The 14,192-nt window shown below is 48.8% G+C and overlaps 1 protein-coding gene across 3 annotated transcripts in view; it reads right to left on the minus strand.

The window, feature by feature from the left end:
- The window catches only part of SDCCAG8 (SHH signaling and ciliogenesis regulator SDCCAG8), a 242,418-nt gene that overhangs the window by 5,204 nt on the left and 223,022 nt on the right, over positions 1-14,192 (minus strand). For all 3 annotated transcript variants that reach the window (XM_049868130.1, XM_049868124.1, XM_049868131.1), the window contains one exon: positions 7,012-7,138. In XM_049868130.1, coding sequence (XP_049724087.1) covers positions 7,012-7,138 — 127 coding nt within the window. The remainder of the gene's footprint in view (positions 1-7,011; positions 7,139-14,192) is intronic.

Consider the following 14,192-nt stretch of genomic DNA (forward strand, 5'->3'; position numbering starts at 1 on the left):
GGAATTTCTCTAGAAGAAATTCTTTCCCTGTCCATTTACTTCTCAGTTCAAATCACCTCATTTCTCTGGGCCTTATTTTTTCATCTCTACAAAAGAGATGTTAAATTATTCACCTTTCAAGGCCACAGTACTCTCAGTACCGATCCTGTTGGCTTCATGATCATCATTGCTGGGCTCTGGGTAAGGTGGGGAGCTCCCCTTTAAAGGGTGCCCAGTTCTAGTAGTAATTTTTTTTCTTTACCAGAAACCAATTGATATGGAAGCCAAAAAATGAACCTGACGTGGTACAGAGCTAAGATTTACATGCAGGCAACCTGACCTCAAAGTCCAGGGTCTTAATGCCCATTCTGACCAGATGAATGAGAGAGCACCTAAGCAGCCAGATTTGATCTTTGTGGAATTAAGTAGAGGTCAGATTTGGAAAGTAACCTGGAATAAACAAGCCAAGTGAACTATGTAGTCACTGATTTGTTTCAGAGAAAGGTGCCCCAACCAATTATCCTGTGAGACTTTGTGAAAATGAGGCCTTAAGTGTGGACGCTCAACTGTGAGAAGGCAGCCTTCTCAACCAGCCCTCCAGGCCCAAGCCAGCTGCCGTCTGTGGGTGTAGCTCTGCCTTTCTTCCTCCCACACAAGTGACAGACACTCCGGCGGGGCTCCCTGCCCTCCCTCTGGCTCGGGGTAGCCTCAGTGCCTCTCTGGGAATCTGCCTGTTGCCAGCTGCAAAGCGGGGCAGGAGTTCATGGCAAGGTCACCACACACCCAGCAATTCATTCTTCCTCCTAACTGCCAGGCCAGACTCTGACAATGGGAGCTCTGCACAGAGTTCAAAGCCTGGTTTCCCTGGACCAGGGGGCCTGGCTGGGCTGTCTGGGGATCCCGAAAAGCAACAGAACTGTGGAAGCTGCGGAATTAAAAGGCAGGCACAGGAAAGGCTGCAGGCAGGCAAGAAGCTAGAAGAGGATGATTCTTCGGGTCTCAGTAAAATAGCATCTCAGCTGGACAGGGGACTCTCCACCCAGGGGGACAGCACCCCACCACACACAGGAGGAAATGCCAGCACCGGGCCTGCCCTTTGCCGCGCCTTCTCGTCTTCCCAGAGCGCAGGCAGTGTTCCTTCTGCAACTCGGGGAAACCCAAGTTAGTAGTCCTCCAGCGTTCTGGAGTCACACAAGTCACAATGGTGTCCCCTGCACACCGGCAGGTGTCTGTGTTTCATGTGGGCCATGTTTCCATGGTAAATAGATTTTAAGAATTCCCAAAGGACAGACAGTGTCACCAACAGCACAGAGCAGAGCCTCTGGCTGCCTCGTGTTTGAAAGTGTTAAAAATAAAGACAACATTGACATTTGGGGTTGTAATGTGACGGAATTACAGTCTTTTAAAGGCAAGAACCACTTATCTACACTACATGTAATATTCAGTGTTTTGTTCACTTGTCTAATTGGATTAAAATATTTAGCTCCCTTTAAAATCTTGATTGTGAATTTATATAGCAAAATGTAATGTCTGACTTCGGAAGCAATGAGTGGAGCGAATGTATCTGAAGCAATATAAAATTCAATTTATTTTTCTTCCGTGATTCTTGTTCTGAGATTATTCAGTCTTGGACAAAATGAACTGTTAAAGGAAGAGCAAGTTTGGCTTAAATGAAGCCCTCAGTGCTTTTCAATATTAATTATGCACAAAGCCCTCCTTTGAAAAAAAAAAGACCAACTTAAACTGCTGTTTGAGTTGTATGGGGAAGTTTCTCTGAGGGTCGTTAGAAACGCGGTTCCAGGGGTCTTATGTCATTCTGCAGAAACACTCCAGCAGCAGGGAGTTAATGACATTTTAGCTGCATATGTTCAAGTTTATTTAAAAAAATATGCAAGTCACTTTGGTTGACAGTGTCTTGTACACAGTTTTGAAAGAATCAGGGCAAACTTTAACAGAGTCAGTTTTTATTTGAAAAATATTTTCTGGGAATGTATCAGTGTTTATTTTTGAGACTGACAATTCCGGTGAAAATCAGGATAAAAACAAAAAAACAACAATTTGGTTGAAATAAAATTGTTTGTTTTCCTCTATTTAGAATTCTTTCCAAAAAATCTTGGTTCAGGAGGAGGCTTTTTAATTTATTTTATTCAGTGTATTTGCTGTTCTATTCAAGCACCATCTGTCTTGCAGGTAGCTAACTTTGGGGAAGCTCCTAAGTCAGCTGGGCAAAGAACCCAGGGCTCTGGCAGGGACCACACAGCAAACTAGGCAAACACCTCTATGTCCTGACGTGGTGGGCCGCAGCCACTCATTCTTGCTCTTCCCGAGCCTGTGCACCCTCACTTGAGCTGCCAGACTCCCACTGCCTCCTTCCTCCTTTTGCTCCAGGTCACCCACTGGCCTTTCCTCCCTAGATCACTGTCTGTGTCTCTGCTTCTTGTGCTTGTTTTCAGCTCTATTCTCTGAGTCTTTTGGTGTAATGAGATAACGTTGACAATCTTGACTATAATCACATATGGCTGCTGGATCCATGCACAACTTTAAATCAAATTAAAAAGGAAATTCACTGCCAAGAATGCTTAAAAGTCATAGGTCCAACTGATTAACCATTGATAAGTCAGTTGCAGACTCTGTTTCTGAACTGTAAAAGTGATTCATACGGAGGGGCTAATGGGGAATCGCTCCCCAGGCTGAGCACTGAGGACTGAGCCAAACGGCCTGCTCAGGGTGATGGTTGCTACACAGTGCAAACAAGTTGCAACCATATTTGTCACCAAATGCATACATAAACAAAAAAAAAAAATCATCTCAATGCTTAAGAGAATCCTCTCAGTGTACAGATAATTTGTGTCTCCCCTCCCCAGATGCCATCCTCCCCAAGAAAAGACTCTTATTGCCTCACCAGCTGGCTCCACCCTTCCTGGCCAGATGTTTGAGCCTCCGGGCTCTGGGTCACAAACCCCTGACCCTCCTACCAGCTGTCAGACCTTGCCTAACCTCCCCTGGGAGGCAAGTTCCTCGCCACCCCTCACGCCACCAAACCAGACCCCTCCTCGCTCCCTAAGAAGAGGCAAGAGTGTTAAGAGTGTTATGTTCAACCTAGCCCTCAAGCACAAAAGCTGAGGGGAGAGTGCCCATCTGGAGACGGTCACCTGACTGAAGGGGAGGTACGGAAGTGTGTTTGGGGTAGAGCTGAGTAAATGCGTTATCGTCTCTATTTCTCCTCCAAGCCATTTTATGACATTTTGAAAGCTGTTTTCTAGAAGTTTCTTTTTCCCCCAGAGTGAGGCAGATTAAAAAAACCCTGTTTTTATTCAGCCCTAAATTAAGAGCAAGCCAAAGCATAAGCCTGGAGCTTAGTGGTTAGCGCCCGAGCCATGCCCACTCGTCAGCCCACAGAGCCGGCCCCACTCTCACCAGGCTGGTTCACTGCCAGCAACGTCAATGAAGGGGAAAATGGGAACACTCGTGGCCAAAAATGCCACCGTGGCATAGTTACGCTTATGAGTATCTCCCTCTGCCAGACATGTTGCAGAATTTAGGCAGAAGCAATTTAGAATAATAAAGCCTTCTAAATAGGCTAGACACTTCCTGTCAGAGGCGCAGACTAGCCCCGAGCCCTACCATTAGTCCTCGGGGTTAAGGCAGCAGGCTTAGCTCCCAGGAGAGGACTGGAGGGAAGTGACTCAGCTTCAGAGCAGCTGCCCAGGCCAGCCAGAAAGTATCCATTCTCTTTTGAGCATTGGGTGGCCAGAGATTTTCTAGAATTTGACATGCAAAATTGAGTTATTAAGCCTAATTCATCCAGGCTAAGAAATTAGGAGGCTTTAGCTAAACCAGCCCTAAACCAGAGAAGACGGCAGCTCCAAAAGCCGGATGCCCAAGAGCTGTACCCACAGGACAATCCCCAGAAAAGCAGTCGGTGCTGCTTGTCAGCCTGGAACCCTCAGGAGGCAATGAACTCCCAGATACCTGCTCAGTGTCAGGCAGTTGCCACATTCAACTCAAGGGCTGATTTGAAGGTTAACTGACAATTCAAGTTTGTTCAGTGGGAAAATGCATCCCGGGGGAGGCCCGGGCACATGACAGCCCGAGTAGAGTCTAATGCAGCATTCGCGTGGAGAGAAGAGGCTTTGGGTTCAGACGCTCAGCAGAGAGCTGCAAACCTGGATCCCTACCTCTTCTTTGGACACTAGTGTTTGCTACAGAAAGCCAACATTTTCTCTACCAAGTTTCTTTTGTCATCTTCATACGAAAATAACTCCAAATGTAATATTTGGATCTGAAGGTCCCTTTAGAGATGAGCCAGGTGGGCCAGCATCAAACAGCACAGGATGGTCAGACCGCTTCTGTCACTTCAGGCAAGGGAAGAAAGACTCGCTAGTTTTTCTGAGGATTTTTAAAATTTTTTTTCTTTTTTCAATGCATTTTTGTGCAAATTTTGCAATTCATTTGGCAATTACCAGATTTTTAAAGCCCTGGAAGAGGTTTCTCGGCATTGATGGTCCATGTGAAGGAGGATCTGAGTGTGATGTAAAGCAGGCGGATGGAGAGTGAGAAGGCAAACCCCACACTGCAGTGATCTAGCGCAGAATGGGGGGGAGACGCCCCACAATACTAGCTCTGAGGGAAGTCGTGGCTCCTGGAGGCCCAAAGGTGTGCTCATGCCATGAGTAACAGTCCCTACAGTCGTGACAGAGGCTAGCACCTGCCTGGAGCCCCAGTGACCCCAATGGCCCTAACCTTTGGCTGACCAGGACTAACGCTGGCTCACCTGGGGCCCTCCCACAGGACTGCCAGTGCGGCTTGGGTTCTGACCTAAGCCGGACCCTCACAGGTGGAAGAGAGGACAGAATGCCTGAAGGCATCTAAGAAGTGGGGGTGGGGGGGAAGGGACCAGGGAGGAGTGAGCATCTTCCTGTCACCGCTGGCTCCGCGGGGTCTCTGTCCTGTCCTGTGCTTCTCCCCCAGGACAAGTTAGAGGAGAGGAGAGAGGAAAAGAGACAATCCTGACATGCCTACTGCCTACAAGGTGCACGAAGGCCTGCCACACATGGTGCAGCTGCACTCATTTCACACTTCCAATATCACTTGGAGTTAGGTTGGTGTAATACCCACTGTGCAGATGTGGAAAACTCAGGCTTAGAAGAGGCGTAAGAGACTTTCCCAGGGTCTCAGAACAATGACAGAGTCTGGAATCACTCTCTGCTCTTTCTGGTACCAAACACCTCAGAGGCTCTCAAATGTGAGTATCCTCCAGAATTTCCCCAGAAGCTTTTTAAAAAACGCTGACTCAGTATATGTGCGGTGGGTCCCTGGAAACTGAATTTATTTATTCCTTTCACAAGCATCTGGGACGACTGGGGGTGCATGGTCTTTAAGCAGCATGCACTGTGCTTTTCCCTGGGGGCAGTTTCAGAACCATGGGAGGGAACAGGGCAGGTGCAGATACCAACCCCCAACTCCAGCCCTGAGCTAGTGCCTGGCACCCAGGAGGCACCCAGTTCCTATCTGTGGCATAAATGAGTACTTCTTTGCAGAGGGATTTGGTGGGCTGGGTGGGAGAAGTCAGTACTTAGAAGTTCCCCAATATCCAGTCAGTACATGGTCATTTTGAAAGAAGAATGGGACATACAATTTCTCATCATTTTCATGTCCAAATGCATTTCTCCCATTAAACATCCCAAGTACTTTCTTCATGAAGTTTGCCAGGCACTCAGGAGCACCTGGGTGCAATCCTAACTAACAGCAGCCAGCCCATGGACCTCCTCATTATCCTAACAAATTGCTTGTCGGGGCAGAAAGCACAGTCTTCCCGACAAGAATAGAGCAACTTAGCATAAAAAGCTTTAATTCTGTACTCTAAACTCACCTGGACACTGTCTTTCCTCCATTATCCCTGCTGGTGGCCCCAGATCTAACCTGAACAGCAAAAGCCTGGGCTGTGGAATCAGCCTTAGGTTCCATTTGCAGGTTCCCTACTTGCTAGCTGTATACACTTGTTTGAGGCTTGGCTTAAAAAAAAAAAAAAAAAGGCTTACCTATCTGTAAAACAGACATGATAATATCAACCTTGCAGGCTTGTTCAAGGGGAAAGAGTTAATGTCCATCATAAATGTAACACGGGGCCTGGCACTCTGCAAGCACTCAAAATGTCAGCTCAATCATCAGCTAGCTTAGGACAAGATTCCTTCTGCATCCTGTTGGTGATGACTCCTTACTTGGGAACACCGCTTTCCTCAGCCAATTCAAATCCTATGCATCCTTCAAGGACGTTCAAGGCCCACCTCTTCCCCAAAGCTTCCCTGGACCTGCAGTCCTTCCCCTTCCCCTCCCCCTCCTGCCCTTCCGCTGCATAGCCTGCTTGATGCAGTTCAGAACTCAGCCCAGCTTGCTGGCTCATGGCCATGACCTCTCCTCCCTTCCTGACTTTGCTGTTGTTGTTAGTTGCCCTTGCTGCTGAGTTGGCTCCAACTCAAGGTGACCCCATGAGTCTATTGTTGTGGCCACTGTGTACTTTGAGCTCCTTCCAACTTAGGGGGCTCATCTTCCAGCACTATATCAAACAATATTCTGTTGTGATCCAGAGTGTTTTCATCAGCTGATTTTTGGAAGTAGATCGCTAGGCCTTTCTTCCTGGTCTAAGTCTGGAAGCTCTGCCAAAATCTGTCCAACGTGGGTGACACTGCCGGTATTTGAAATACCAGCAGCATAGCTCCCAGAATCACAGCAACATGCAAGCCACGCCAGTACAGCAAACTGACAGACAGGTGGTGGTCCCTGATGTCAGCTCCCTTTAAAGGACAGGACCCTGACTCACACTTGTCTGGTGTCCCCCACTGTGCCCAGTACAGTCTCAAGATCTCTCCCAGTTTATTAGCAGAGCAGTGTGATCATGGGAACATCAGCCTATTCTAAAAATGGAGCTCTGGAAAAAAGACTGCAAAAAGGACCCATCTCCAGACCCCAGTGTGTCCTCCAGTGGGTGACCCCACACTGAGGACCACCCCTGCCACCAGGCTCATACAGTACCTGGGATCTCAGGTGTGCCACCTCCTCCGATAGGCTCTGTCTCTCCAGGAGGAGCTCGGTCTGCTTGTTGAGGAGCTGCACAGTCTGCTGCGCGGTGGCCTGCCTGTGCTTGTCCAGCTGCCTTAGCCTGGAGAAAAATCCACCACAGAATGAAAGAAAGGTCCTGAGACATGGGGTTCACAGACATCAGAGGTTGGAGAGGACACTGGCCCTTTAAACACCTTTGACTGCTACCTGTATCAGCACTATGATTCCAAAATGTAATCAGCTGGAAGCCCTGATGGTGCAAAGTTTGAGCTAGCAGTGGGCCCTTGGTACATATTTGTTAAGTTTACTGGACTGGTCTCAAATGTGGAAGGGAACTGGGAACATTCTCAATGAGTGGTCAACTAGAAAATGCAGAGATGAGTTGGGTAAGTAGAGGAAAAGCTGAAACCTTAAGCTCACAAGCAGAGGTCAGAGATGAGGTCCTACATGCCTCCAGTGGCCAGGTGGAAACGCTCTCACTAGCTGAGCAGACAGCCCGCCCTGGCTGGGGAAGTGGGCGAAGGACAATGGAAACACTAAAGTAAGGGCTTTCCATTATTAATCACTCAGTCAATCATGAGCTGCGGCATCACTGACCAGATGTCTTTAAAGATCCTAAATTTGTCGTTCTGCTGATGGGCTCTCCTCTCCAGACTTGTTAATTCACTCAAACTATTATCGTCATTTGTCCACAAACGGCTTCCGACGGCCAGTAGCACACACACACACGTGGAATGTAGGCTTTGGATTATATTTAGAGTGGAACAACTACCCAGACCATTCTGGAAAAGCAGTTAGATGTCGTATGCCCTTCCTCACAGCCATCCCTGATTAAAAGCACCAACAGGGAAATTAGCCTGTGTTTTCACAAGAAAGGGGGATAAAAAGCTCAGGGTGCCTTTCAAACTCCAGTCAGACGCCCAGCACAGTCAGGGACGTTGCAGACCCTGTCCACAGACACTGGCCTCAGGCTGCCCTCAGGTTCTCCTGCAGCTGCGTTTGCTGGGCTCTGAGCACAACTAGGCCTTTACGAGGCCACAGATTTGTCCTTAGGGTGGGGGCAAGTAGACTTATAGCATCTGGGGACAGGTACAACTGCATTCTGGGACACTTAGCAGTGTTCTAGTGCTTTACTCACACTCTCCTCAGACACTGCTGCCAAGTGTTACCCTCTACCCCGCCCGCCCCCACCTGCCCTTCTCAACCTGGATCATTTCTCCTGAGTCTTTGTTCCAGCTGCCACAGCAGGCAGCCTTTCCTGCTGCTCCAGCCCTCAGCCCTGGCCCCTCCTCTGAACACTGTGGCTCCCTGTTTTCAATCACTCTCAGCATTCTGCTACTCTCAGTTATTTGCAAAGGTGAGGGGGTGGTGGCACAGGAGAAACCTGCAGCTGTCCACAGAGCCTTGGCACCTTGGGCATGCTCAAACCGCCTGACCGCCTCCCACGATTCCACGGGCCCACTTGCATCCTGCTTCCTGCTTGACTGCAGAAGAGCTGCGGGGACTAAGGGCACGGGTTGTTTCTCTTTTCCTATGTCTGTAGCTGTTCAGGGCCGAGTTCCCTCAGCCCCAGGTTGGCTGCAGTCCTGCCCAGCTTTCCAGTTCCCTGGCTCAGATGGAGCTAAACAGAACAGCTAAGGTCTTCTGTCCAGTTATGAGTGGTCCCTGTTTCTGTATTGTATAAATGATAACACTCTCCCCACCCCACCCCACCCCACCCCGCCCCATTGTCCTACCTCTGTCTCGGAAAAGGAAGAAGTAAGTCTCTTTCTGGTGATGTCACAGGCACCGCCACTTTGGGAAGCACAATCTGTCCCCCACGTGGTCATGCCTGTGACATGAGACCATCTTTTCCTGAGACCACGGTCTCCAGACCCCCCACTGTGGCAGACCAAACAGTACCTTCTCCTATCCCAGCTCCTGCGTCACCACCGTGCTGAGTGGGGAGACCCTGGGAGAGAAGCCCTGGCCAGCAGCCTGGTGGGTGCAGGTACCAGCACCCAAGAGCCTGCGTGGGCAGGCTGGCCCACTGACACATGCACATAGCCTCTGTTTATCTGAGCACCCACTCAGATAAATGCATCTGAAGACGCAGAGATGATAACTGCCTTCTTCTGGAGAAGCAGACTGAGCTACCATTTGAATATTTAAATCAGACAGGTGACAACAATTCCATTAGCAGTTGATCTCTCTAGACCCTCAGGTGGCTTTTCCCGTCAACCAAAAGGAGGTGGGGCGGGGAAGACCCACAGGTGTAACAGCTACTGAGGACACAGCCCATTGGCTTCCCACTTGCTCGAAAGGAGTGCAACAGAAACACGTAATAGACAAATGCCACCATTAAGGCTCAATGAATGGCAAGAAGGGCGCCAATGTGGCCATTCTCCATGTGGTGCCTCGCCTGGCTTTGCTCAATGGGGTAATGGGGCTGTGGGCTGGTGGGTCCAGCATGTGGTTGTGGGCTCCAGAAAAGGGACACTGCCTGATCCAGAGTCATCCTGCTGAGGTCTTGCTCCTGTGGAGTCCTCAGAGCCCAGATGGGGTTTGGTGGGCGGGCTGTGCTGTGCAAACTGTAGGCCCAGGTCCCACCCAGATGGCTGAATAAAATCCCCAGTGTGAGCCAGCATTATAGCAGGAAGCCTGCTACCAGGGTTCCCAGCATAAGCACCAAGCCCCAAGCACCGCAGAGGTGAGTAGAAGCCCTTGAGAAAACCTGCCTTCCTGCCTGCCCTCCCTCCAGGAAGCCAAAGCCCTCACCCTCATCCAGGCTGAAGAGCTAAGCATGGACTTACAGTTGACTCATTTCTATTCCAACATGAACACCCCAAGCAGTGTCTCTTACGCATGTTTTCCTCCCTTTAAAAATCATGCACCTTAATAAAATCTATTAAGAAAACATTCTGCATCTCACTTTAGTGAGTGGCGTCTGGGGTCTTAAACACTAGCAACCAGCCATCTAAGATGCATCAATTGGTCTCAACCCACCTGGACCAAAGGAGAATGAAGAACACCAAAGACTCAAGATAATTATGAGCCCAAGAGACAGACAGGGCCACATAAATCAGAGACTATGCCAGCCTGACACCAGAAGAACTAGATGGTGCCCGGTTACAGCTGATGACTGCTGTGACAGGGAACACAACAGAGAATCCTTGATGGAGCAGGAAAGCAGTGGGATGCAGACCTCAAATTCTCATAAAAAGACTAGACTTAATGGTCTGACTGAGGCTAGAAGGACCCCGGAGGTCATGGTCCCCAGACCTTCTGTTAGCCCAATAGAACCATTCCCAAAGCGAACTCTTAGAATGGGGATTGGACTGGACTATAAGAGAGTGATACTGGTAAAGAGTGAGTTTCTTGGCTCAAGTAGACACATGAGACTATGTGGCAGCTCCTGTTTGGAGGGGAGATGGGAGGGCAGGGGAGGACAGAAGCTGGCTGAAAGGACATGGGGAATACAGGGTGCAGTGTGCTGTCTCATTAGGGGGAGGGCAACTATGAGTATACAGCAAGGTGTATATAAATTTTTGTATGAGAGACTGACTTGATTTGTAAACTTTCACTTAAAGCACAATAAAAATTTAAATTTTTTTTTTTTTTTTTTTTTAAATCATACACCTTCCTTTTCTGGGGTTAGTCTCTTCTGTCATTCCACATGCAGCAATGAAATCAATCACAGCCTGGAAAAGGTAAAAACAACAACAAAGCCAGACTCACATTTGTAAAACAACAAAATAAAATGGATTTTAGATAAAAGCAATGTTGTTACAAAAATATATTTCAGTGGCAGCTCTTTCAAGGGCCATTATGAAGATTAGAAAAATAAATACATTTTTTAAATTAAAAAGCTATTTTTTGAAAAGCTGTCCCCCAAACACTGCACAACCCAGCCTACACTCTGTCAATGAATATTTGGTTACAGTTAATTAGAAGAGATTTCTCAGGGTAACCCAAAGCACATAATCTTTTATTCCATTGTAGTTATGGCTCTCATTTTTGTTGTCTTTTTAAGTTCATGTCTTCAGCCAACCACAGCTGCAACTACCACCCCTACTTATATTTAGTGAGCCCCTGGGCTTATCACTTTACATTGATTATCTAATTCAAATTCCTATACAATCCTATCAGGTAGGTGCCAGTATTATCACCCCATTTTACAGATGAGAAAACTGAGGCTAAAAGAGCCAAAATTAACTTGTGCGAAGTCACATAGCAAGTAAGTGGTAAAGCATGGATTCAAATCCAGTGACTTGTGTTCTTAACCACTGTTAAACCAAACCCAGTGCCACTGAGTCGATTCCAAACTCATAGCAACCCTATAAGACAGAGTAGACCTGCCCCATAGAGTTTCAAGGAGCGCCTGGTGGATTCAAAGTGCCGACCTTTTGGTAGCAGCTGTAGCTCTTAACTACTACGCTCTTAACTACTACGCTACCAGAGTTTCCTAACCACTGTTAGTGGTTAACTAATTCATTAAATTAATTTAGCAAATTCACTAGCCTTTGTTAAACATCTCTCAATCCTGGGAATACATCAAGAATGACAAATAGCCCCTGCCCTCAGGGCGTTCCCTGTGAATTAATGAGAGGCCAATTTTGAAACAAATAGGTGCTGAATTCAACAGGATACTCTGAAGGCAGAAAGGCAAGTGGTCACCAAGGCAGGCAGGACGTTCTGGAAGGTTCTACTTAGGAGGCAGCTCATCATGATCATAACAATAATGGCATCTGCTGAGCGTTTACCACGTGGCAGGCACTGTGACAAGTGCTTATCATTTCTAAACTTTCTTAGTGGTCACAACAATCCCATCAGACAGAAACTACTATGCCTATTTTAAGGATGAGTAAACTGAGGCACAGACAGGCTAAATGCCTAGTCACTCTTCTAGTAAACTGGAATGTGAAGAGACAAGTGAGTTGGTCTGGCAGGGGCCAGGGGCAGGGCATCGCCATAAGGAAGGCAGCACTGCAAATGAATAGGAGCATCTGGGAGCTCCGAGCTGGGCCCTGGGGAGAGCAGAGCCTGAGGGCTGCTCAGACGAAGGTAATGCTGAACTGAGCAAAGCTTCGTAAGCCAAACTGACAGACGTGGACTTTATCCTGCAGACAGTGATGGTGCCGTTTACCAAGACAGGACAGGAGGAGGCGCTGGTCTGTAGCAAAGAGGAGCAGTTTTGGTTAGGATGAATCTGAGGGACTTGTGGGGCATGCAGGTAGAGACACCCACAAACCAGTTATGTGGACTGGGGCCAAGGATGAGTCGGGACTGGGGCTTTATCTGCTGAAGAATGAGGCCAGGAAAGTGAGGTCAGGTTCACCCAGGAAAGGCTAGCAGAGATTTATAGCTGGAGAACCTTGTTATAAACACACATATCCACATCTCCCACAACCTACTGGCTAAGAACTTGTGCTGGAGAGAGGAAAGGGCCAGGGACAGAGCTCTGGGGAACGACAACACTGAAAAGAGGACAAGCCAGGAAGATACCGGGAAGGAGGAAGGAAGGTAGGAGGAAATCCAGGAGAGAAGAACTTTGAGGTCAAGGAAGTCCAGGATCTCAAGGAGTGACCAATTTGTGTGAAATGCCCCCTAGTGGTGGGGCGAGTGAAGAGGCGCCTGGCAGTCCGCCAGAGCCCTGCACAGAAGGTAGGAGCAGAGGCGTGGTTATAGCGGTGGGAGAAGGGGAGACTGAGGGGTTTGGCTGAAGAGAGGGTAGCTAGGCAAGTGCAGTGGATGGGAGAGACTTGAGCTGAGGGAAAGAGACCCTAGAGGAGAGGAGAAATTCTCAAGGCGGATGATGAATGGATGGAAGGAAGCCTCTTCTTTGAAGCAAGAGGGAAAGCAGGCACCAAGGCAGGAGCTGAGGGAGCTCACATTCAGTAGCCTCCATTTTCTCTCCCAGGTAGAAGGCATGATTGCTTGCTGAGAAAAAGAGGGAAGGCACTAGGGTAGCTGTGGGAGAGCTGCCCTGGGGGATGAGAGCACTGGCTAGGGCCAGGAGTACACCTGCCAAGCTGAGGCGGAACACAGGTTCTGTGGCCACAGCCACTCTCGACTGAACCTTTCCATAGACCCCACCCCTTCTCTGACCCAGGCAAGGCCTGGTGCTGCCCAGCTCTCTGCCCTCCCCTCCCCTGCTGGAAGCCCCCTGCCTTCTGCTCCTCCCACCTGAGACCTTCCAACTGCCCTTCCCTCTGCCTGGAATGTTACTCCTCTCTATCTTTATAGGTCTGGAAACTTCTTTTCAAGGTTCAGATCATAATTATCATTTCGACAGGTTGCAATTTTTGTTCTGTTTGGGACTCTTGTTTTTAGCCATTTGTCTACAGGCATAAAGTGATCGATTAAGAGAGCCCACTGCCATTAGCCGGGCCGTTTAACTTATGTTAAGTCTGTGGAGGCAGTAGCCTCTCCCCTAACCCCGCCTTCCCACCGCGGGAAAGACACCCAGCAGCCTACACACCACACAGGCTCCCACACAGCAAGGAGGAGAGACAGCAGCAACACCCATTTCAGAGCTCAATCCCTAATCTGGACCCTTCTTTCCCAAGACCTGTGTCTCACCAGAGACCCCCAGAACACACTGGATATCTGTGCAGTGGTGTCATGATGCTCGGGAGCTATGGCCAGGCCTGGCCCTGACGCAGTGGGAGGTCTCCATTCTCCCATGAAGCACCTGGTGCTCTCCCTGCCCTCACGGGGCATGGCAGGCCAGCCAGCCCATGAGAAATGACCTTTCTAGGCCATTCGGCAACCCAGGACAGTGTTGCCATCCTAACCAGGGGCTCAGGGCCCATTTCCTTAAGGACCTGCAGGTACACAGTCACCACCCCTAGGCCAGAACTGGGGAGTCTTGGGAAGAAGCAGCTGCAACCATGCTGGCAGAGCGGTCAGCACCAGGTCTCAGAAGCAAAGGCATCCCGGGAACTACAGGAGTGGAAGGGGCAGCAGTTACCATGGGAACACAACATTCAGAGGACTCTTACCGGGCCTGGGCAGCTCTCTATTGGTCCAGTGGTGATCTTCTCAGCCACACGCCAAAAGCATGATCAGAACTAGCATTTTTTTTTAAATATGCAAAACTTCAAGATAAAATGGAGCAAGTGGTGAAATACAAAACAACTTTATAGATCTCAGTGGGCTGGGAAAAATATCTT

The sequence above is a fragment of the Elephas maximus genome, chromosome 24, assembly GCF_024166365.1.
Source record: "Elephas maximus indicus isolate mEleMax1 chromosome 24, mEleMax1 primary haplotype, whole genome shotgun sequence".
In the NCBI taxonomy this organism is placed as follows: Eukaryota; Metazoa; Chordata; class Mammalia; order Proboscidea; family Elephantidae; genus Elephas; species Elephas maximus.